Here is a 25,478-nt window from a genome sequence, read left to right as displayed (position 1 = left end):
AGGAGGCACAAGAAAGCCAAAATTCATGGCACAAACAGGCAGTTTTACTGATACTGCTTCCAAAAAACCAGGAGAGAGTAGCTCTCCATAAACTGAACCGGCTCATGAGCCGAAGTTTTCATCATGGGGCAGTAAATCTGTGTAAAACACACGCTCTCTCTGCACTCTGACATGTGCATTATCCTCCAACTGCACAAGTACAGACATCATTTATGGAGCCTGCGCCATCATGTTTATGCATCCTTATAGGTCACAGCTAATTGCCTGCACTATATCACCTTAATTACACATCATACACAGGTCATTTATGCAAGATAATTGACTTATTCAGTTTGCATTCACCATCACTCTCTGGAGAAATAAAAACTCTCCTCCTGTTCCTCATTAACGCCTCTGCGACTCCTGACATGCCACAATATTTCCATGTCACAGGAACAGAAAAAGCTGTTCAGTTTATTTTCTCAACAGGTTTTAAATGTGTTCTTCATGCAAGTTATAGATAGTGTGCATTAAATAGCATTTACCTCCAATACTGGGGTAACTGTTCGCTGGAAATCTTGTGGAAAACAACATCCAGTTGCAGGTAGCAGCCTTTTTCACCTAAAAAGATCAAGCTTGAGCATTAAGACTCAATCTATTGATGCTTTATTTGTAAAAAGTCACCTGTAAAAGCACGTTCGTTGACACTTTTGTTAAAAACATGCCGGAGACAGACTGTCTGACCTCTTTGTGAAAGGAGACGTAGATAATAGATAATAGTTTAAACGTATTCATGGCGTTAGTGTGTCTACCTGCAGAGCTGATGGTGAAGTATAAAAGCAGAAACTCACAAGTCCTCATTAATAATTTACTAACATAATAGGTTTGCTCAGGTTTGCGGTTTAGTCATTAATTAAAAGAAAACTAAGTGGAATTAAGCCCAGGAGGGGACGGTAGAATAATTAAGATGTCATTTGTTCGAGCAGGTGGAACCTAAACCTTCGTGCGGAAATTAAGGATTTTTTCCTACAAAATGGTCATTTTGCTGCCAGCTAACCCCAAATCTGTCATTGTTAGTGTTTTATAAGGTGTACCTCTCTGCATCCATTCATCATTACGTCTTCTGTGATAAATCTCGCACATCAAAGACGCACATACAAGACTATCAAACACACCGGGGAGCAGTGACAGACGACTGCAGGCTGCAGGTGACATCAAACAGGTCCCTGCACCAGGAAAAAAACACATCAAATAGCTTATTAAACATTAATTTACAAGAAAATGTCTGTTCTCTCCAGGAGGAGAGTGGAATCATCAAACAATTCAGAGCCCTACCTGAGTGTCTGAGTGTCGTATTTTTATTAATCTCATGTTGATCTTGGGAAAGTAACAAAAGTAACAGTAGTCGGATGACCTAAACATAAAGTTTCTGAACCTGAACCCGACCAACTAAAGCAACTCCAGGTCATTTTTATTATTTTTTTTGACTAGACAGTGAGACTTGGGGACTTCCAACTCGTACGTTTGCACAGGTGTTCCTGAACTCTATTCCAGCCATTTGGTTAAGGCGCTCCATACCTGCCTGCATGTTAAAACCTGCTACTGTGTTCAGGACGTCCTCGGAGAATCGTTGGTTTGAATCCTAGCGTAGAACCAAACCACTGGCTGGAATGGTGCATGAGCAGGGCTATAGGTACAAGACCTACACGGACCAGAACAGAGAATGTTACCTCCAGGTTGGAAAAGGTTTAGATGCATACCATAGAAAAGAGTCACAGAATAGATTTTAAAAGCCTGCTGATGGTTTACAATCTGTGATCTGTTCAGAGAATATAAACCCAGTAGAGCCCTTAGATCCAAGGACTCAGGTCAGCTGGTCCAGTCCAGAGTCCAGACTAAACCTGGAGAAGCAGCATTTAGCTGTTATGCTGCAAACAAGTGGAACAAACTGCCAGTGGAGATTAAACTTTCACCAAATGGAGACATTTTTAAATCCAGGTTAAAGACATTTCTGTTCTCATGTGTCTATGCATGAAATCTGCACGATATCTTTGAACTTATCTGGACTGTTGCTTGTTTTTAAATTAATTTAAATTATTTTATTTGTTTCTCTTTATATTATTTTATGTATTTTTAATGCTTCTTCCATTCCCTGCTGCAATGCTTTTATTTGATGTAAAGCACCTTGAATTGTTTTGTGCATTAAATGTGCGATATAAATAAATTTGACTCTGACTTTAACAATTCTTCAACCAATAACAGAATTAATTTAATTTCAACTGTCCACAAAAACGGTAGATGGCCCTCTGAGTGAAGCACTAACAGATTGTACTGATCTGCAAGGAAACAAATGAAATAATCAACAACTAAATCGATGTACTTGTGTACATGCGTCCATTTATCCTGCAGCTTACCAGGTGTTGGGTATATTAAATACTGGCTATCGTCTGTCCTGCTTTTCCTGTTTTCACGCGTACGTATTTACATGTGTGCACAGGGCAGAGGGAGGAATTACAAAGAGCTCGACTGTGGGCGTCCTGCTGGATCTGACCAAACGCACACTGACTTTCTACATCAACAAGGAGCAGCATGGACCAACTGCCTTTGAGAACCTGGACGGGGTCTTCGTGCCTGCTGTCAGCCTCAACAGAAACGTGCAGGTTGGTGTCCGTGTGTGTGCGTATTAAAGAAGAGTAAAACTTGAGTAAAATATGAACTTAGAAATGGGACTTTTTGCTGCCAACACTGGACATTAAGTCAGTGTTATGTTGTGATATATTCGGCGACAGAAATGGATGCATTCTGTATTTACGCCCTGTAGATGTCTCCAATTTCCAAGATACTAAAGTGCACGTTCCTCGTGTCTAGTTGAGTCCATATAAATGCAAAAAGTCTAGGGCTGGGCAACGATTAAAATGTTTAATCTAATTAATCACATGATTTCCCTGATTAATCACGATTAATCGCATTTATACGCAAAATCCAAAAATGAATCCAAAAGTAGTGTATAGCTTTTAGCATTTAGTTTTATTTTAAATGTGCTGCCATATGAATGAAAGTGCCATAACATTTGTTGTGCAAACACACTTTTAACATCAGCATCTTTCTGTAGTTTTTATGTAGAAGCCTCGCTCCACTGTCTGTTTCCTTGAATGACTTGCTGCTATCAGTTGTGTGTTTTGCCTTTAAGTGATATTTTAGACTGGAACTACTACGCTGAGAAGACAATTCAACTTGGCAGTGTTTACAGATGACTTTGGTTCTGTCGACTCGGCCGAGTAAAAGTTCCGTACCCTTCTCCATGTTTGGTGGATCCGCCGATTACTTTCTTTTCCTGTTCCACAGCAGACAGTAGCAGACTTTTACAAAATAAAAGCCTGTGAGCAACAGACTTTTACAATAATAAAATAAATAATAAAACGGGGGTGGTTTATGGTGTAGTGGGTTGAGCAGGCGCCCCATGTACAGAGGCTATAGTCCTCGCTGCAGCTGGCCCTGGTTCAAGTCCCACTTCGGACGACCCTGTGCTGCGCGTTGTTCCCCCTCTCTCTCTTTCCTATCCATTAAAGGCACAAAAGCCCCAAAAAACAATTAAAAAAAATATATATATATTTATCTGCGTTAAATAATTGTTAAAGGGATAGTTCGCCTCTTTTGACATGAAACTGTATGACATCCCATATAGCAATATCATTTATGAACATTGACTTACCCCCGCTGCGTCCTGTGAGCCGAATCCCAGCTGAGTTTTGCGTTCCACGAAGGTAGTCCGGCTAGTTGGCTGGGGTCAAAAAAATAAAGCGTTTTGCTTCTCAAAAAAATATCCGTTCAAAAGAGTAATACATTTGCATCACAAAATGTTGTCTAGGAAAAAGTCAGACCTCGCTTCGCTTGGCGCTATTTTTGCCTCCCTTGATATCAATGCGTCCAATGTAAAACTGTGCAGACCGAAGAGCAGACCCAGCAGTCCCCTGCTTCCGAGCAGTAAACACCGTAACAGGTGCGGCTATCGCTAGGTGGCTAGGGAGTGCTCGGTTTGCTCTTCGGTCTGCACTGTTTTACATTGGACGCATTGATATCAAGGGAGGCAAAAATAGCGCCAAGCGAAGCGAGGTCTGACTTTTTCCTGGACAACATTTTGTGATGCAAATGTATTACTCTTTTGAACGGATATTTTTTTGAGAAGCAAAACGCTTTATTTTTTTGACCCCAGCCAACTAGCCGGACTACCTTCGTGGAACGCAAAACTCAGCTGGGATTCGGCTCACAGGACGCAGCGGGGGGTAAGTAAATGTTCATAAATGATATTGCTATATGGGATGTCATACAGCTTCATGTCAAAAAAGGCGAACCATCCCTTTAAGTTAACGCGATAATAACGAGTTAACTCGCCCAGCCCTAAAAAAGTAATTTGCTTGTATGCTTGCATTTGGCTCGTAAAAACAGAATGCACGTCGTTATTTCTGCAGAACTGTGACAACTTAGAACATCCTTAACTGGTCAAATTGATTTTAATCACAGATAACAAGTTTGTTGAAGGAGGAGTTAAATGCAGGGGATGTGTCACAATATGCACACACAGTTATAAAACTGCTTGACGGTTTTCCTTCAATCTCCTACAAGCTCTGTCGAGTGAATTCTGGAAGTCCTCCTGGAAGTAAAATTCAGAAAAATTAGCTCCGTGTTTATCGGATCCAGCTTCGTTTTTATGTGTACGATGTCACTGAGTGTTTTTCTCTGTTTCTCCACTTCAGGTGACCTTAGTGACGGGCCTCGATGTGCCAAAGAATATCAAACAGTAAGAGCTCCTCCCTGTTTCCCCGAGCGTGTCCTGGACACAAACCAACAATGTAAAATGCAGCCTCGGTTTACTCCCACATGGATCCTTTCCAGAAATGCCAGATGGGATTTATCCCCTTCCCATTCTTCTCAAGGTGTACTTAGTCTTGGATACTCCACAAAGTTTCTGATGAAGGAATAAATCAAAGTTCTTATTGACTGCAGAGATGACTGGAGCTTTTATGGATTACTGTACCTTTTTCATCCTTCTTGTTGCCATAAGAATATTTGTGTTGTTGTCATTCCAGCTTCTGCTGTTCCAAATATTTTAAAACGACTAAGAAATCATTCTGTCTGAAGACATTCTCAGTGTGCAGTTAAATTCGGTCATATGCAGAATGACTGACAGCAACATGGTGCTTTTAGGGTGTAAAGAAAAATGGGAGAGAAAGGATTCGGTGATGCTTATCGTCGCTCTGCCTCTCAGGAAAGTTTTCAGCCTGCAAATTAAAACTAGACGAGGACTTATTTGCTGGAGTTGTTTTGCTGTGGCACCACATGTTTCCCTCATGAAACATTCAAAAGCTAAACGTTCCCTGCTTGTTTTTCTCCCAGTTGTGGCTCAGGCTGCACTGCTGTGTTTGTTTTCCTGCTTCATTAATTCAACAGAATAAAGATTTCTCATCTTTGAGTTTGAAGGTGACGACCGCCTGAAGTCTGCAAAGCCTGACTTCATTTAAATGCCCTCATTTAGGAAAAAGTCTGACATTATTGGAAAAATTCTAATTTTTTTCGAGGTGCTTGGCCTTAATTTTCTTTTGAGAAGATATTAATTCGATCACATTTAAATTTGAGATGCATTTGTGGTGGAATGAAAAATATTCCACCCCAAAAACTTCATGTCTTCAATAGAAATAAAGTCTGTTCTTAGACCTGCTGAAGGGAATTGGGCTGATTTTGCCTGCTGCACGTCTTACTGCAGCCGCTCACAGGCTCTGCAGACTGAAAGAAAAGTCTTCACGTTGAGCTGTTATTCTAAAAAAAAAACCCTGAAATTAAGTGGAAATGAGCCAAACTTTTCTCCCTTTTTTTATTTTTGTTCTAAAAGACCAACAGCTATTTTAGTGCATCGAAGTTGGATGAGAAAAGCGTGGGTTTCACATGATAATTTCATCCTCTCAGTCTCTCCGTAGAATCTCAGACGCTTTCAGGCGTCTTAAATGTGTCGCACTGAGAGTGATCTTCAGAAGTCACATCAGGTAAAGCTGCATCTGCTGCTACATTTCTCATCAGGGACTGGAGAGGACGGTAGCTTCAACCAGACCACTGTGACTTAAAGGCCATAAGATGTTTCTGTAACACGAGTCAATTACAAAATGTCCACGTATGTTTTATCAAACGTTAGAAAGTAGAAGAAGAAGTTTGTTTTTAAATCTATCGAAGGGTGTTTAACGTTGGGCTGTGCTACATCTGAAGTTTTTCTATTTCCTGCTGAGTGTGAGAGAGCCGTTATTAGACTGACAAACTGTAAATACTGACATGTGAGCAATGATTGTGACGTGTGATATTACGCATGAACAAGTTTACAAACTATCGGGAATGATATTGTAAATAGTGTATTGTTTTTATTGTCTGTGCATCGAGGGACATGATTTATGGCATTTAAGAAATCATGTTGATGCAACATTGGCCAGCTGTTTTAACACCTTCGGTCACTGACTTTTTAAGAACACGTCAGGATTTCTCTCACTTTAGTTTAAATTATGAAAGATTTCATTATACATCATCATTATCAAATATTTGCTGCTTACAAGGCGCGAGCAGGTAGCTACTTAGCACCAAATGTTAGCATCTAAGAACATTTTATGGCTTTTTTTCTGTTAGACACCTAAAACAATGCTAAAATGTCATGATATAAAACCTAAAACCCACTTCCAGAAAAGCTAAATCAATATTTTTTATACTTAATTTGAACATTTGCTTAACAGACACAAGACCAAAGAAATTATTTTCAATGTCTTCACTCACCAACTTCATTTTATTTAGAAAATATAAACCATTAAGAATTAAGAATTTGTTGCAGCAGCACACTGAGAAAAGAAAATTTGGGACAGAAAATTAAAGTAGTTGTACTGGAGGAAGTTTCTACAACCAGCAGATTAACTGGTGACAGGTGAGGGTGTCAGGATTGGGTGTAAAAGGAGCCTCCACCAAAGGCTGAGTCTTTCCATCAAGGACGAATGATTCTATACCAAACTGTGTCAGAGAATCCTCCATAAGTCCCATAAAAATATTTCTAAATGTAAGATTGTAAAGAACTTTGGTCTTTCAGCATCTACAGAGCAGAGCGTTGTGAAAAGATTCAGAGGCTGTGTTCGAAACCGCATACTACATACTTCCATACAGCATACTCATCGATCAGACAGTATGCAGAGCGTTTACCCACAATGCATTTCACTCCTGCCCGAGCCAAAATGAGCCGGCCTGAAGCTGATTTCTCTTAAGCTCTAAACTCTGTAAACTTTAGCAACATTTGAAACATTTTCAGGTGAGAAAGTAGTCGTTTAGATCCCCAACGTGTTGAAAACCTGACAAAATATCTATTGTAGCTATTGAAACTGCCGTTTTGACAGGAAATGACGATCGGCGACGTCACGTTACGTTGCATCTTGGGTAGTTTGAGTATGAGTAGTAACCTCATGATGCATACCCAACATTTCGGCGAATCTAGTATGCATCCGGGAACTTCTCGCATACTCAAACTCGCATACTAACTCAAAAAGTTAGTAGGAGTAGTAGGAGAAGTATGCGGTTTCGAACACAGCCAGGGAGTCTGGGGAAATCTCCATGGACAGAAACCTCTGCTGGATGAGCTGGGAGCTCTCAGGCTGCTCTGCATGAGAAACCGTCCATGCCGCCCAGTTCTCTGGACTCCAGCTCAGCTCAGATGGACAGAAGGACAGTGGACACGTGTTCTGTGGGCAGATGAGTCCACATTTCAGCTGCTTCTGGGAAAAACTGCTGAGAAAGAGCATCCAGGCTGTGATCAGAGAAAGGTTTAAAGCCAGCGTCTGTGATGGTGTGGGGGGGCATCAGGGTCCATGGCAGGGATGGCTTCATCTGTGTGAAGGTGCCACTGATGCAGAGCTGGATGTTGGAGTTCTGGAGAGACAGATGCTGCTATATGTATCCAATCAGTGTCCTCAGTTCCCAAAGCATTAAAAAGTGTCATTATAAGGAAGCTGATGGAACACGATGGGAAACTCTGGAACAACTTTTACCGAGTGTGTTGCTGCTTCAGTTTCTAGATTAATTTATATTTATCAGTGAAGACACTGAAAACCATTTATTTCCACTTGGTTTTGGTTTTCGTTGCATTTTGAATGTTATTCCTGAAGCCGACAAATCCACTGAATCAACACAAAGTTCCACAGACGATTGATTCTGGTGCAGGTTCAATGATCGTACCAATAAATCAAGACCGATACAAATAGAAATTACTGTATATAATCTACTTTTTCCCTTCAGTGCTGTCCGCTGACCCTTACTTTGAACCCGTTTCTTGTGATATGAATGCAGGATTAGTGTAAAAACCAGGATTTAGACCAGGTTCCTCCAACCCAGAAAACAAGCATCCAATCATCTACCAAAGGGGACTTTCCTCCTGATGTGTTTCAGACTGCCAGCTTCAACCTAAGGGCTACATTAGCATCAAGTGGCTGCTCAGCTCTGACCCTCCTCCCACCCACCTCCCACACCAGAGGAGAAACCTGCCCTGAGGCTGACTTTACCCTAACCAGGGATCATTTTCAGCCCAGCAGGCAAAGTGAAACACCCGTCATGTGACCTTCTTTGCCCCCTGAGAGAGTTGAGGTGATTTGGGGTCACGTTTCTGCATGCTGTGTTGACATGTCACTGATACGACTGGAAGAAATGAAGGCGCTCAGATTCAGTGTCGCAGAGATTTAGAAAGGCAGGGTATCGGGTTAAATTAGGCTACATATTTTCCTCTTCTTAAGACGAATATTTTGTGTATGTTACAAAAATTAAATCCTATTGAAAATGATTCATATTACAGTCACTCCTGTGTAGATGTGCTTTTGTAAGAATGCTCGTACGGCATGTCCTCTTACCCGACACTTACCCACCCATGAATGTGACATAGTTTTACCGATTTAACATATAGTGCTGGGAGAAAGCATGCCATGCCGTTATTAGATATTTAATTTATAAAAGTGATAGATAATAATAATTAATTTCACTCTATGAAGTATATAGATATGTTGAGTTATGCACTTATTTTCATTTGTATATTGCCCTCATCAGTGTGTTCAGTATATAAGCTAAATGGCTACGTACTGATAATGTGGTTGACTGCCAAGGGTTTCAGGTTAAAAGAGGTTTACAGTCTGCAAAATATCCTCAAAGTAAAACCGTGTGCTTACAGCTTGAAAAATGTGCGATGTGCTGCAGAGAAGCGTCATTACTGCTCATGTTTCCTCTTTTCTGAAACATAAGAACTAGAACAAAAAAAGATGCTTTGGGAAGACATTGTGAGGAACCGTGACCTCGCCCAGCCGCACACTGCCAGATCAACGGTCACGTTTCATGGTTTCACTCAAACTATCATCTTTCATGTTTTCCACCCCTCTAAATCTAAAAGATCTAGTTCATCTAAAGACTTTACGTTGTTTAGGTTGTCAAAACGTTGTGTAAATTAGGATTTATAAAGCAGAAAAAAACTGCTTTGGTGGTATATGTGCATTTATTTCTGAATACTGGTGTTATTTCTCTTTTTTTTTTTTTTAAATCACCTCCATCTTGTCCGATTATGATCCATCTTCCTCCTGCCAATGTAAATGTTTTGTACAAGTACATGGTTTGTAAATGAGAAATGCATTGTAACAGCATAATTTAAGCACTCAAAAAAAAGATGAAATGTTTTTGGTCATTTATAACAAATCAAATAAATTGACTGTAATAGAATATGATCTGTCTGAGTATCTAGTTTTGTGCTCCACCACAGTGCACATTCAGGGTCCATTTTGAGGATCAGTACATTGGAATTTTGACTACTGTCATTCATAGCAGACCACTGACATGTCAGGAAACCATTTTTCTTCTGTAAGACATGTTCTGCTGTTATTTTCCATCCTATTTGTCAGATTTAATCTCTCATTTGCAAACAAACTCAGGTGCACAATTCTAAAACCTGACACTTTATCGTTAGATGTTTAACCAGAGTCCTTTTTTTCCTCTAACACGAGCCACTAAGGAGATTATTAGTAAGTCTCCTGCATCTTTTAGGCCCTTTAAGAGAGTATTTTTGCTTGAAATGCAAGAACACCATTAGATGTGCCCCCTTTCCTCGCTTGTGGACTCTGATCGGAGCTGAAGACGCCCACCTGACCTGAAGGCACCACGCCAGACCCAGAAATGGAGATTCACATCAAGTCAGAGATTCAACAAAATAGTCTGTATGTCTTTTATTAAGAGTGACGCTGGACCAAAACCTGTTTTCTTGCTGTCACTGCTCAGAAAATGATAATTTCTTGTATTTTAATTAAATTAAAATGTTCAAGGACACTTAAAAAGCTAACATTTTGGTTTTAGCCTGTCCTCCAAATTAAATGTTAGTTTCAATACTATTTATGCTTTGTTTCTTCTTGTCCTACAGATTGATGATGCAGGTTACAATAAGAACAAAAAAGTGGGCCTGGCTGTTAAAAGATTGATTTAAAAAAGAACGAACACGTAATAATCCCATCCTTACCAGGTCTTAAAATTGAATAATTACAGCCTGAAATGAATGCTATTACAGCATTATTTATTTAGTCTGGTTTGGAGCATTCGTTGGTTGTTAACACAATGCCAAGGAGGAAACACATCAGCAATGATCTTAGAGAAGCAATTGTTGCTGCCCATCAATCTGGGAAGGGTTATAACAGATAATATTAATTCCTGGGAAAACAGCATGACCGCATCAACATATCCAAATATCTACAGTGTCAGCAAACAATGTGATTGCCCAGCTTTCTCTACAGTGCTGCATTTCACAAAGCATGTTTAGACTTGAGTGAGTCATTGGGATAAAAGCAACAATAGGTTATATAATCAATGAATAAAGTACTGTGCTACAGTCTTGAGCCACCTCACATTTCTTTATATTTCCAGGAAAACAAGAAATAGGTCCACTGATTTACTGAAGCATGTTCTAATGTCAATATAAATACAATGTATAAGGCAAAAAACAGTGTCTCAGCAGTCGCGGGCGGTCGCATGCTAAAGTGCCCTCTTGGGGGCCAAAAAATGTGTTAAAATGGCCTCAACAGTAGTGAGGACGCGCTATATGTGCCCTTTTTTTTCTTTTAAAAAGTCTGTGCACGCCACTGACATTGGATATGAAACGCAATTCATGTACTGGAGGCAGGAGGCAGGATATATATTTTACAAACTCAGTAGCCGGTGTCACCCTCACTCCAGTCCAGCAGGTGGCGCTAATGTGCCATTGACCAGAGGACGAAGGACCGGAAGTTATTGTTTGTGGCCCAGCATAAGTGTCCATTGGTGTGATGTTGAAACAGTTGGTAATTTGTTGCTGATTTTTCCTCAACATTGGAAGATTAATCGCAGCTGTAAATTCAAACAAACTTTATCTGAACACGGAGGTGAATGGTAGCTTTCCGGTAAGTTGTGAACACAAAATGGAGTTAGAAGGAGGCGGAACTGAGCCGGTAGCTGTTTCTGTGCTAAATGTCCGGGAAGACGAGACCGCTCAGAAAGCTCTGCGGCACTTTTATTCTCTTTCCTATCTACTTTATTCTCATTAGGTAGTTTAAAACAGTGTGAAAATATTCGCTCATGTTTGTCTGAAATTTGTGTGGCGCGCCGTTATTTCTCTTGAGTTTTTTTTGCTTAGCATTTAGCATTAGCTAACGGTAGATTCTTCTGGAAAACTCTTCACATGTTTACTGTTGTGGTTTACAGATGTGACTGTGGGTGCCGTCGACCATGAGCAACAGTCACCCTCTGCGTCCACTTGCCTCCGTGTCAGAGATCGACCACATCCACCTGCTGTCCGAGCAGCTGGGAGCGCTGGTGCTGGGCGAGGAGTACAGCGATGTCACCTTCATCGTGGAGGGGAAGCGCTTCCCGGCGCACCGGGTCATCCTGGCAGCTCGCTGTCACTATTTCAGGTATTTCACATGCTTAAAAACATACAATACCGCGCTAAAGTCTTCAGCCACCCTCACTTCTTTCTATATTGCCTTAAAAACGAGACATAGGTGCAGCGATTGCCGATTTGTTAGTGTAACGAGCATGAACTTTATTCTCCAACACAGCCTGAACCCTCTCAGACGAGCTCTCTGTCCTTTCTTTAAGGAGTCTTCAGGAATAGTTCTCCAGGCTTCTTGAAGGACATCCCAAAGCTCTTCTTTGGATGTGGGCTGCCTTTTGTTGCGTTCTCTGCCAACATGATCCCACACTGCTTCAGTAATGTTGAGCTCCGGGCTCTGGGGAGGATTCATCCCTCCATCAGACCCGCTGCCACTGATTTTCAGCCCACTTCTTGTGTCCTTTGGCACAGCTCAGCCTTTTCTCCCTGTTTCCCTTCCTTAAGAACGGCTTCCTGACAGCCACCCTTCCATGGAGCCCATTTCTGATGAGGCTTGGGCCAACAGCAGATGGATCAGCTGAAGGTCCAGATGCATCTCTCAGCTCCTGTGTCAGGTCTTTGCTGGATGTTTTCCTCTTTCTTAAGGACATCACTTTCAGATCCTGTTCATCTGCTGGAGATAGTTCTTTAGGCCTGACACTTCTTCTTTTGTCCTCCACTTGTCCAGTTTCCTCAAATGTTTTAAGGACACACTGCACACCATGCTGAGATATGCCAAGTTTTCAGCTAACAGCTCTTTGGGAATCACCTTGTTGCTGCAGAAATCCTGTTTTCTGTCTGTCAGACTGTGTTATCTTTGCTGTTTTTCACAGATGCAACTAAAGAAATGGGAACAAATGATGTGTCTCTGTGACAGGCTGCTGGGAACACAGTGCCTAAAGATCCTATTTAAAACGGCTTCTTTGCCAAGTTGTCTGTTCTGTGTCGACACAACTCTGGTTCATCCCTTTTTTCTGCTTGAATGGCTCATCTGAAAATGATCAGGTACACAGACTGGCCTGAAAATTAGTGAAAAAGCAGAAAATATCCAAAGGAAAAACTCTGAAAGATCTTCATAAAGCCTGGAGAACTGTTGCTGCTCATCATTTAAAAAGCTACATTAATTAGACCTTTTCCAGCTTCTCAGAAAAGTACCGACACTAACCCTCGTTGTGTACCCTGGCTTCTTCAGGGCCCTGCTGTATGGTGGGATGAAAGAGTCCCAACCCCAGGCGGAGGTGTGTTTGGAAGAGACACGGGCTGAAGCCTTCTCCATGCTGCTAAACTACTTGTACACGGGCCGGGCCAGCCTGAGCTCTGCCCGAGAAGAGGTGCTGCTGGATTTTCTTGGATTGGCTCACCGCTACGGCCTCCAGCCTCTGGAGGACTCCACCTCAGAGTTCCTCCGCACCATCCTGCACACCAACAACGTCTGCCTGGTTTTTGATGTCGCGAGCCTCTACTCACTGAGCACGCTCAGTGCAGCCTGCTGCGCCTACATGGACAGACACGCGCCAGAAGTGTTGAACTCTGATGGTTTTCTCACTATATCCAAGGTAAGAGTCGGGATGACGGACTTTTATAGGACATCGTATATAAGTTAAGAGTCTAATAGCTAATTCTTGAATTCTAGATTAGCCTTTATTTTACTCATTCTTGATTATATTTGGTATTAACCTGAAATGTAGGGGACTTCTAATGCCTGTTATGTACCTTGTAAAGGCCCCGAGCTTTGGTTAAACAGTGGGAACGTTCATCTGTAAAACATAGTAAATCATTGCACAGTGATTGATGTGCTGTTTCATTTAAATGAGACACTATGACCAAAAGTACCTGTGACTTTTAGTGCATGGAAAAGGGCTGCAGACTAAACTTTTCCTCGAGTAGCTCTGATGCTCTTCATTGATAATTTATGGAGCAAATTTAGGAGCACCTCCTAAATTAACTTGTGTTTTTTTCCATCTTAAATTTATTTCTGAAGACGCCTTCGTTAAAAAAAAACAGTTCTTATGCCAAACTTCCTTTTAAGTTTAAATGGAAAAATCTCACAGAATAAACTGTACTTTAGTTTATTATTTCTGTAAATTGTCAATTAATTGCAAAACATTTTTCTCTGATGCATTTTAACGTGTGGCATTAGCTACGTGTGGATTTAACTGGGTGACACATCAGTACAGCTGAGCATGAACTGTGTAATTCCCTGCAGCTCTGTTTCTGTGAACAGAGAGGCCTAAATCTGACCCATGGCAGATGTTCATTCACACTGAGATGGAATGTACTGAACTGTGTTCTCGCTCCGTTGCCTTTTGCAGACAGTAGGCAGTATATTTATTTATTAACTTCAGCAGTTCCATCAATGTCACATGTTTAAACTTTCAGGATGAGCCGGCAAGCTTGATTCCTCTTCATGTGGTGGTTGCCTGTTCAGAAAACAGTGCATGAAATACGCATTACATTTCCCTTCTGAGCCGTGTAAGATATTTATGCTTGATGGATACATGCTAACATACAGATAAAGACCTAGTTAAAAGTTTGGTAGCACAGTCTTAGAACATTGTTGAAAATGTGTCACAGTCTTGTTGGAATAAAACATTAGAAGTGAAAAATGTCCTGCTTTTTAAGCCCCAATCTGAAGGCTGCAGGACTGTTTTTCGGGGGGAAATATTTCCCCACTGAGTCGAGGCTCTCGTCCTATATGCACTAATAGGTTTCTTGAGGTTTTAAACGTTACATAATCGCCGGCTGGAGTTTAGTCTGACTTGTTAGGGGTGGATGAATTGTGTAGAAAAAGATTAGATTAAGCAAAGTCAGTTAAATAGTTTAAGTGGTTAATCTATACTCCGCATTTCTGCCATTTAAGGACATTTCATGGGTACTTGGTCCGCTTGTATCCTCGTCCTATGTGACATAAATTATGACATCTGTACCAGTCTGCGAGTCCCTCTCCTGCTGACTCCCTGCATCCCAAAAATGTGGAGTCGTGCAGACTACACATGCATTTGGATCCATGTCACATTCAGGAATAAACAAAGGAGACGAGGAGCCTGGTTGTTTAACTGCAAGGACTGTAGAACGACCACATGCATGGGAAGCTTTAGTACGGCAAACCCAAAATGTTACATGATGCAGTTTGGTAGCGGATGCAGCTAACTTTAGCAGCTCACAGTGGCTTGTTTTTCTACTGTACATGAACTAATGAAATACGTGTGTGTGTGTGTGTGTGTGTGTGTGTGTGTGTGTGTGTGTGTGTGTGTGTGTGTGTGTGTGTGTGCCCACAGACTGCTCTGCTAACGGTGGTCAGACGCGACTCTTTTGCTGCCAGTGAGAAGGAGATCTTCCAGGCGTTGTGCCGCTGGTGCCGGCAGCACGAGGACGGAGCCGACACCCAGGAGGTGATGCTGGCGGTGCGGCTGCCGCTCATGACTCTGACGGAGATGCTGAACGTGGTGAGACCGTCTGGTCTTCTGAGCCCAGACGACCTGCTGGACGCCATTAAGACCCGCTCAGAGAGCCGCAACATGGACCTGAACTACCGGGGGATGCTCAGTGAGTTCTCTTTGTGTCTTACTTTACTGCCGTTATCAAACACGGGAGCTCAAAGATATGATACATTTTAAAGGGATAGTTCACCTCTTTTGACATGAAGCTGTATGACATCCCATACTAGAAATGTCATTTATTGAATTTGACTTACCCCCTGCTGCGTCCTGTGAGCCGAGTTTCAGCCTCGTTTTGGCGTCGATGAAGGTAGTCCGGCTAGTTGGCTGGGGTTTAAAAAATAAAGCATTTTGCTTCTCAAAACAATATGCGTTCAACAGAGTAATACATTTGCATCACAAAATCGTTCTCCAGGAAAAAGTCAGACCTCACATCGCTTGGCCCTATTTTCTCTCCCTTCGTATCACTGCCCGCTGTGTAGACTGAGCAGCAAACACCGTAACAGGCGCGGCTGTCGGCAGCAGTTTTGCAGTGTATCTGTTGTTTAACACATTCATGAGAGCTGTATCTTTCGTGGATTTTTAGTCCCGGAGGAGAACATCGCCACCATGAAATATGGCGCTCAGGTGGTAAAAGGAGAGCTGAAGTCGGCGCTGCTGGACGGAGACACGCAGAACTACGACCTGGACCACGGCTTCTCCAGACATCCCATCGAAGAGGACGGCAGGGCCGGCATCGAGGTCAAACTGGGCCAACCGTCCATCATCAACCACATCCGCCTGCTGCTCTGGGACAGAGACAGCCGGTAACACTCGTTCGTCTCATCCTGACCAACGAGTCTCAGCAGACTTGGTAGAAAAGAATCTCTTTGCTGCAGATTTCCTTCTGATATTGAACTTTTTGGCTTTTTGGTTATCTCAGGTCCTACTCCTACTACATCGAGGTATCCATGGATGAGCTGGACTGGGTCCGTGTCATTGACCACTCAAAGTTTCTCTGCCGCTCGTGGCAAAATCTTTACTTCACTCCACGTGTTTGCAGGTAAGCAAAACCAAACCGTATATATCTCCCAGCTCAGTTAGACTCAGTTTTATGCCTCGTGGTCGACCGGTTGGGGGAAAAGTTGACCTTGTCTCAGGACAGGATGACTAATCCAAACAAATCTGAGTACAAAGGACTCGTGTGTGGAATAGATTTCTCCAACGTGGTTAACATCCAGCGTGCTTTGAGGTTGTGTCTCACCATCATTTATTCAGGATACGAGGAGTAACTAAAACAGAAAGTCAGCCTGAAAACTGATGCTTTAATCGACTGTAAAGTTAATAAAGATGGATCACAAGTTCATTTAAGTTTTATCTCATTTCTAATCCACTGATATTTGATCTAAGTGAATTATTTTGTGGGACCAGTATCTTTGTTTGAACGTACTGTCAGAGGCTGAAGGTTTTCTTTAAAGGAGGTCTTCCTCTGTGTAATGTCAGCAGAAAAAAGGGCCGCAGTTACGAGCGGCATGCAGCTTGTTATCAGCCATCAAGTATCCACGTTTTTTATGGACGTTGTTAACTGTAGTTAATATTTACAAGAATGACTGAAAACAGCAGGGGTACAGTGAGACTGTTCAGACTCATTAGAAAAGTCTTCCACTGTATTCAAATGTTGACGCTGCCTCACTTTGATGACAAAAAGTCTTGAATATGGCCTCATCTTTGTTTGTTTTACTGTGTAAAATCCTTTGCTCAATAGCGTCCTCCATATTTTTAGTAACTTAGCAACACCGTAAGCTTCTCTTGAGCCGTTACCAGCGCATGCATTACTTCAACGATGCTACACTGCCCTCTGCTGGATGACGGTCTCGTTGCATCCATTTATTCAGCCTATGATCCGTCTTATTCTTTTAATCCGAGCAGGTTTCTGATGTTTGGTATTTCCCCACATTCAGCCCGAGTGTTCAGGATGTGAAATACACACATGAATTATGTATGTATGTGTGTGTGCTTTAAGTAAATGGTTTCATGGTGTTACCTTTCAGTGTTATAAAGCCCTTTCTTCTTCATATGCTGTCTGTTTGTTTGATGTTTTTTAAATGATTGAATAAAATGTATATGTACTTTATTTATACAGCCCTTTACAGACAATCCCTACGGTGTACCAAAGTGCTTTACAGCAGGTAATAAATTAAGAGAAGAATAAGTAAGAATAAATAAAAACGATAAAAGAACAGTGAAAGCAATAAAATGCAACAAAATCGAATAAGATAAAAGTGCCATCATACTACTGGGTATTAAAGCCATCCTAAATAAGTAGGTTTTTAGCCCAGATCTGAAGAGGCCCAGGTCAGAAATAAGAGGCAGCTGGACGGGGGGCTTATTCCAGAGCCTGGGGGCAGCTTTGGGAAAAGGCTCGCTCACCCCAGGGTTTGTATTCTGACCTGGGCACTTCCAGCAGAAACTGATCTGTTGACCTCTGAGCTCTACCAGGACTGTTAAAAGCTCAGATAAATACGATGGGGCGAGGCCGTTAAGAGCTTTAAAAACCAACATTAAAAGTTTAAAATCAGTTCTATAAAGGACAGGAAGCCGATGGAGGGAGTTAAGAACAGGAGTGATGTGCACACGTCTGTTGGTGTTGGTTAAAAGACGGGCAGCAGCGTTCTGCACCAGCTGAAGGCGGCTGAGAGAAGACCGGGAGACGCCGACATAAAGAGCATTAAAACAGTCTGACCTTGAACTTATTAGGGCATGGATGGCTTTCTCAAGGTCATGACCACTTAAAAACATTTTAACTTTGGTCAGGAGACGCAACTGGAAAAAACTAGTCCTGACGACATTGTTCATTTGTTTTTCCGACCTCAGTTCAAAGGTCAAAGGTCACTCCCAGATTTCTGACAGTTGAACTAAGCTTTGAAGACCCCTAAAGCTTTGACTCTCGTATATCAACATGGTGTAACTGGGCTTTGAGCGGCGGTCACGTTTCTGTGAGGTATTTCTTATACCTTCATGTCAACTTTTTTTTTTGGTTTCTCAGGTATGTTCGAATTGTGGGAACTCACAATACGGTCAACAAGGTCTTCCACCTCGTGGCCTTTGAATGCATGTTCACCCACCACTCATTTACCCTGGAGAATGGCCTTGTGGGTAAGTTGAAATGTGTGTAGTTTGTGTTTCAGTCACACTGAAAGTACTTCTCTCATGTTGCATTCATTGTTTGTGTCCCACATCTTTGATATTATTTGGTGCCGTGGTTTAGGACTGTAAATAAACTTCTCAAGCTCAAACGGTCCCTTTATCCCGCCCCTACCGTCCACAGTGCCCAGTGAGAATGTAGCAACTATTGTGTCCTGTGCCAGTGTCATCGAGGGTGTGAGTCGCAGCAGAAATGCTTTGCTCAATGGTGACACGCGTAATTACGACTGGGACTCTGGATACACTTGTCATCAGCTGGGCTCTGGAGCCATCGTCATCCAGCTCGCACAGCCCTACTCCATCGGATCCTTAAGGTCGGCACAGCGTCGCTGTAAATCAAACCTTCACCAACAAGATTACCCTTCGAAACAACAGTGTTTGTGACGCTTCCCTTCCTCTGTGTGTCCAGGCTGCTGCTCTGGGACTGTGATGAGCGCTCCTACAGTTATTACATTGAAGTCTCCACCAACCAGCAGCAGTGGACGAAGGTGGTGGACCGCACCAGGGTGTCGTGTCGGTGAGGAGCGCATTTATTCCCATTATTCCAGTTTCTCCCACAGCTTTAGGATGCCTTTTAAGAGCATGTTAAACAGTAATGAAACTGGGTCCAAACAGACTCTCATTACACATAAAATATATATTAAATCAAAGAGTTTGTCAGACCTGCACCTTTACGTTTTTCTTTTTAAAGGATTCATATGAACTGATTAAATAAGCTTGCAAACATCTCTAAATTGCAGCCTTCTGCAGGTGAAATCTGTTTACTCTTAACTGGGTTTACATTTGGATGCTGAAATAGCAGCTGCTTTTCTTTGCTTGGTGTGAATCTAGTCAACAAAACTTGGAAATCAGTTTTCACAGTCAGATCAGACCACCAAGTTGCTGCCTTCAACTGCTGGCTGCAGTGCCCAGGATGCTTTGGCGCCCCCTGTAGGTGGGAGGTCCGCACGGGGCCAAGCCTGGTTTTAGAGTTATTTAGGGTCCTTGTCGTTGGCTGAAATTAGCTTCCTCCTAAAGATGTTTAAGATCCCTTTTAAGAGACGGTCTTTTGGTGTTGGCTCTGAGTTGAACCACTATGCTGAGGTGCCTTTGGTATATTTGCCCAGGTGGGAGAAATCGATGGGATCAGAATGGATCGAAATGTTTCATGATTTGGTTTTAATCCGTTTCTCTTACAGATCGTGGCAAACGTTGAAGTTCGATAAGCAGCCTGCTTCCTTTATCCGTATTGTTGGGACTCACAACACTGCTAATGAGGTAAAAACCAAGCTTACTCTCACCATCTATTAAAAAAATATCACTTTTTAACTTATCTGTTTCAACATCGAGCTCGATTATTATCTGAGTAATCCTGGTAGTTGTTGCCGTCATGCGTAGCCAGAGGTGGGTAGAGCAGCCAAAAAATGTACTCAAGTAAAAGTACTGTTACTTCAGAATAATATGACTCAAGTAAAAGTAAAAAGTAGTCAAATAATTACTTGAGTAAGAGTTAAAAAGTGTTTAGTGAAAAAACTACTCAAGTACTGAGTAAATGTTGAGTAACGTCTGATTTATTTGTTAACACAAGCATTCAATCAGACAGACAAAAATACTAAACAATCATCTTTAGGCAAATTAGAGTTCATCCAATTGATCAAATAAATTTTAATTAATTACAAAATAGCTTAAATTAAAATAATCCAGGTAAATTCAAGTACTTCAATTAAAAAATAAGAGACTTAGGAAATGTTTAAAACATGTAACCCATATGTAACCTAAAAAACAAACACCTATCCATGGGGGAAAAAACGAGTTTAGGAAACTTACCGCTACATGTTTCCTCAAGTTAGATGTTGAGTCTGTGGCTGTGTTCAAAACCGCATACTACATACTACATACTCATCGATCAGACAGTATGCAGAGCGTTTACCCACAATGCATTTCGCTCCTGCCCGAGCAGAAATCAGCCGGCCTGAAGCTGATTTCACTTAAGCTCTAAGCTCTGTAAACTTTAGCAACATTTGAAACATTTTCAGGCGAAAGTAGTCGTTTAGATCCCCAACGTGTTGAAAATCTGACAAAATACCGGCTATTTACAATTTTGTTCCCACGAATTCGGCGCTCCTAAAGCTAGCCGCAGTGAGCAACGCACTTCCGGTTATTTTCACAAAATAAAATACCCGTTGCCTTTTATCATAGGGAAAGCCATTACGATACAATTGGTGCTTTTATTTTGAAAACAGGAAGTGAACCTACCCTCGGTGTAGCCAGAGAGTCTCTATTATGAGGAGAGGGAAAACTGGCGGCTATTTCTGGGTGGTACTGCATTCTAGGGGGCGCCAACGAAGCAGTGCAGAGCACGCCGAACTCTATGGTGGTACTATGAAATCCACCTTAGATCCAGCCATTGCTTTGGATATAATTTTTTATATTTTTTCATTTTAATTTTCCTAAAGGCAGGATAAATTATCCTTTCAAACGGCACTTGGTTTGATTTTTTAGACTCACTAGATTTGTTTAAAATACACATTTATTGTCAGTATTGCATCCCGAGTGACGTCACGCATGTGGCATCACTTTACGGCATGGTCAGTCCTAGCGCTGAGCTAGCAAAGAGGGGTTAGCTCAAATAGTTACAGATTTCAGCACAGCCCTTTTACATACTCTCTGACTAGCCTCTGGTTTAGCTTTGGTTGTTGTTAGCGGCACCAGGTTAGCACTCTGGCACAGTGGACGAGTGCCGTAAAGCAGCCGGTCGTAATCAGCCGTGCGTTCTTCAGATTCCGTTAGCTAGATGCTAGCGGATACTGACTCGCAAATGCCAGACCTGTAAGAAAACAGAAAGCTATAACTCCCAGGTTATTGTACTTTCGATATAAATCCACATCCCTCTGTCAGAAATCACAGTATTATTTTCAGGTTTCAGCCGCTAGCGGGGACATTTTTTAAGTTGTTAGCGCCAGCCCTATGGAAAATGGTCATTCTGCACTCGCTCGCCAGCGCCCCCAGAGAAAATCAACTGAACTGCAGCCAAATTTTTTATAATGGGGCGAATAGGAAGTGGAACGGCTGTCTGTAAAAGGGCTGTGGTGTAGCCACAGATTCTATAATAGTACAGATACGCCACTCACGGTGCATTTCCGGTTTCCAACGAGGCGATTTTGGTTGCAGTTCCACCCTTTTTCCACGTGGGGCGCTCAATTTTGGAGACCAGAATGAATGGAGTCCTATGGAGCTATACGCCCTAGCGTGCCCTTATCTCAAGATATAATTTTTTCTCTAGTAATTCGAATGTTGTTTTCGAAAGAGGATGTTTAGAAAATACCCATGGCTGAGTTTTAGATTTTTAGAGCCACTCATTTGCTTAAAAAAAGGATTTGAAGTGTATATGACGTCATACATAGCTTACGACCGGAGATGCCGCTTTACGGCAACAATCCTGCTTGTTGTTGGTCTCAAAGGCAGCAGCGTTTTCAAGGAAGAGCTGTAGTAAGAGAGAATGTGTGGTAACATCACAGATTCTTAGGCTGTGGTAACATAAGCGGAAAAAGTCCATCTTAATTCTGTTGTCGCTTGGTATGGAGCCAGCCGTCAAGCGGTGCCTCTGGTCGTAATTCTGGTCGAGCGCTGTCATTAGCACAATGCTAGCGCGTGGTGGACAACAAGAAGCCAACCTGTAAGAAATCAAAGGGATATATGTACTCGTCCAGTAGATTTTTGACTTGAAACCCATGTTGAGCTCTCAGAAACTACATTCAAATCTGAGCGCTCTTGAGGAGACTTAGGTGAAACTGACCATTTGTAGCATCTAGCTCCATTGGGCCCCATTCATTCTGGTCTCCACCGACGCCCCCAGTGGAATTCTGGTGGAACTGCAGCCAAAAAGCCGGTACAATGGGGCTTAATAGAGAGTGGCAAGGCTGTTAGATATAATGGCTGTGGTGTAGCTAGCTTGAAACTGCCGTTTTGACAGGAAATGACGATCGGCGATGTCACGTTACGTTGCATCTTGGGTAGTTTGAGTATGAGTTGTAACCTCATGATGCATACCCAACATTTCAGAGAATCTAGTATGCATCCGGGAACTTAAAAAAAGTTAAAGTTAGTATGAGAAGTAGGTGGTTTCGAACACAGTCTCTCTCTGTCAGAATAAAACATTAAAATGAGGCGTATGCGGGGGGATAAAAATAATGAGGCGTAGAATACCAAAGAGGTAAGAAGAAAAGTAACCAGCTCATTGTAGCCTAATGTAGCGGAGTAAGAGGACAGTTTCTGCTGCACACATCTACTCAAGTAAAAGTAAAAAGTATAGAGATTTAAAACTACTCATAGAAGTATAATTTTATTTTATTTTTTTCAAAAACATACTCAAGTACTCGAGCCTCACCTGACTTTGAATCCACTCTGATCTCTCTGCAGGTGTTCCACTGTGTTCACTTCGAGTGTCCGGCCCAGCTGGACATAGAGGTCACTGAAAGTAGTCCGGGTTTGGATTCGTCTGATTCTGGGGCTGCCCCCCTGCAGCAGCGCCCCCAACGACCATCACGCACGCACAGCCTGCAGCCGACCCAGCCCTTCTCGTCGTCATCATCGTCTTCCTCTCCGTCCCACCACTAAGAGCAGGGCCCTCGCCCCTTTGTCGGAGGGTCGAGAGGAAAACGAGACCTCAGAATGCCATTTTTGCACAGCTTTCCTCATCCAGACTGCACTGCTACGACGCGGCTAAGGCGATTGTTTTGTTCTTCTTGTCCATGGTCCCTCTGTCACACGTGCAGCAGTAGACACTGGCGTACCTTTAGCAGCAGCATTTATGGCTCCCATCGTTCCAGTTTAGAGATTGAAAAGTAGTTTCTACATCTGCTGGCTTGTACATTTTTATGAAGGTACTTTATAGCTACTAAGACTCAAGTTTTGTCCTTTTAAAAAAAAAAATAAAATAAAATAATGAAGGTTTAATCTTTGTCTCCAAAGATGAGGCACACACTGACATTTTGTGATACTGTTTTACTAAAGAGCAGTGAGACCAGGGTGTGGTTTGGGGCAGCTATTTGAATTTAAAGCGTTCATAGTAATAATTTTAAATAAGAAATAGGGACTTTATCCTTATCGAGAAGCTATTTTTTTAAGAAACTGTCTTACGAAGACTCTACTCACTTTTCATACCATCAAGCTAACGGAGTAGCGGTCATTTTTTTCAAAGTTTAGAATCTCAGTCAAAAGTTTGCCAAAGCTGTAGAGCTGATGCGTCCTGCGGCTTTTTGTATGCAAAGAGCACTTAATCCAATTATATATATTAAGTAATAGCTGTTGAGTATTTGAATAACGGGCTTTCACACCCAAAACCAAAACGTGTGATGACGATGACTTTTTGATAGTTAATACCTCAACGAAAACCTTACTAAAGATAACTGACATGGAACAAAGTGTCTTAATTGAGTATTTTAAAGCAGTTTGAATAGCTTAGCACAGATAATTGGGGAAATTAATCAGCTTGTTGAAAAGTGGGGCTTTGAGGCTCAGACCAAGTTATGTATGCACTAGGACTGCCGAAGCTGGAGTTTATATACGGTAGAGAGATGAGCAGCTGCCATCGGCACTTTATTTTAGTACGCAGAAATAAAGGTTGCAGCTTGGGTCTTCTGACTGAAGTACAGTACTGGTGTGCTGGATTTGGTTTGTTGCTGTTTTGTATGTTTAGCTAATTTAAACTCTTCGTGGCTCCTGGATGTTTTAGGCTCGATTAGTCTTTTGTGTGCTGTGATTTTTTTATTTTATTTTTTTTTTGTTTTGTTCTGTTTGTTTCTGTGTCCAGATGTTGCACTTTTGAGTTGTTTTAAAAACACCTTATTGGAATCCTTTGGTTTGATGTTACATAACCTTGAACATGCATAACTAGCCTTGGTGATGTTTGTTTCTTTAGGCATACCATCCACATTATAGATGATTACCTGTTAGCTGGATAAAGTCTTCCTTAATTATTATATAAAAATAGGGCTTTGTTCAGGATGTTGTATTGTAGAGAGGGCATATCTCATAGAACTATGTATGAGCATAGTTTGACTTAATATATATTGTTTTCAACCATTGATGTGTGATTGTGGTTCACTTGTTCAACATATTGCCTCTCAAATGTGTTATTTTTGAAAAAAAGACTGACATTGTTTGATATTCACTTATCTGCTTGCCTGAATCGCTGCTGTAAACCAAGTGAAGGTCTTTAATACAAGCAATAGTGACCTCTTTTCTTTTCTGTTGCAGAACAAACATTGCTAAGTGATCAGTTATTATGTATTCATTATACTCCAGGCACTAGTGCCCTGTTAGCTCAATGAGCATTGTTGATGCTACCCGATGAGCAGCTGTAATTAAACTTTTGAAAAAAATGTGGAACTTTTGAAACTCAAATCGGATATTTGTCTAATTTCTGGCACTCGGAAGAGATTCTCAAGTGTTGCAGGCCGCTTCATGGGTTCATTATGGGGTGTTTGTTGTTAACTGAGGGATTCCCAGTTAAAACACAATGTAAAAGGTTCAATTTAAAATGCATTACTCTGGCTGGAGACTCTCAGTAAGGTACATAAAGTATTTCTACTTTAAGTGTTCAACATCACATTATACATGTGCTTTAATCAATATTTTTAAAACAAGCAGTGCACTGGAAAAAATCAAAGTCTTACCAAGTATATTTGTCTCATTACTAGTTAAAATATCTCATTACACTTAATATAAGACACAACTGCCTAACAAGCACCATTTCAGCCAGATATAGGGACTTGTTTGAAGACAATACATCTGGAATATCTTGTTAAATGAAAAAATCTTGAAAACAAATTGTTTTGAGTCACATATCATATGAAACAAGCTTTTTTTTTCATTTGAAGATGTTTTTAAGCTAATTTCAAGATCACTTTTATCTCAAAAGTCCTAAATATCACATTTTATTTCAAGAAATCTTGACAAGCCGA

General features: G+C 41.6%; 2 protein-coding genes across 4 annotated transcripts in view; both read left to right on the top strand.

Annotated features, from left to right (window-relative positions):
* The window catches only part of trim67 (tripartite motif containing 67), a 68,216-nt gene extending 58,472 nt beyond the window's left edge, over window positions 1–9,744 (top strand). For all 3 annotated transcript variants that reach the window (XM_075459124.1, XM_075459123.1, XM_075459125.1), the window contains 2 exons: window positions 2,477–2,639; window positions 4,734–9,744. In XM_075459124.1, the coding sequence (XP_075315239.1) occupies window positions 2,477–2,639; window positions 4,734–4,781 (211 nt within the window). In that variant the 3' untranslated portion in view covers window positions 4,782–9,744. The remainder of the gene's footprint in view (window positions 1–2,476; window positions 2,640–4,733) is intronic.
* A 1,543-nt stretch (window positions 9,745–11,287) lies between these two features.
* On the top strand, window positions 11,288–24,918 carry btbd9 (BTB (POZ) domain containing 9). The gene is made up of 11 exons (XM_075459426.1): window positions 11,288–11,444; window positions 11,746–11,954; window positions 13,107–13,470; window positions 15,193–15,460; window positions 15,938–16,157; window positions 16,274–16,393; window positions 18,377–18,486; window positions 18,659–18,848; window positions 18,944–19,051; window positions 19,713–19,791; window positions 22,933–24,918. Exons 2-11 carry the CDS (start codon window positions 11,770–11,772, stop codon window positions 23,128–23,130), a joined length of 1,842 nt encoding a protein of 613 aa, XP_075315541.1. The 5' UTR covers window positions 11,288–11,444; window positions 11,746–11,769; the 3' UTR covers window positions 23,131–24,918.
* The last annotated feature ends 560 nt before the right edge of the window (window positions 24,919–25,478 follow it).

This window comes from Odontesthes bonariensis, chromosome 24, assembly GCF_027942865.1.
Source record: "Odontesthes bonariensis isolate fOdoBon6 chromosome 24, fOdoBon6.hap1, whole genome shotgun sequence".
Lineage (NCBI taxonomy): Eukaryota > Metazoa > Chordata > Actinopteri > Atheriniformes > Atherinopsidae > Odontesthes > Odontesthes bonariensis.
This window is presented reverse-complemented; position numbering and strand designations above follow the sequence as displayed.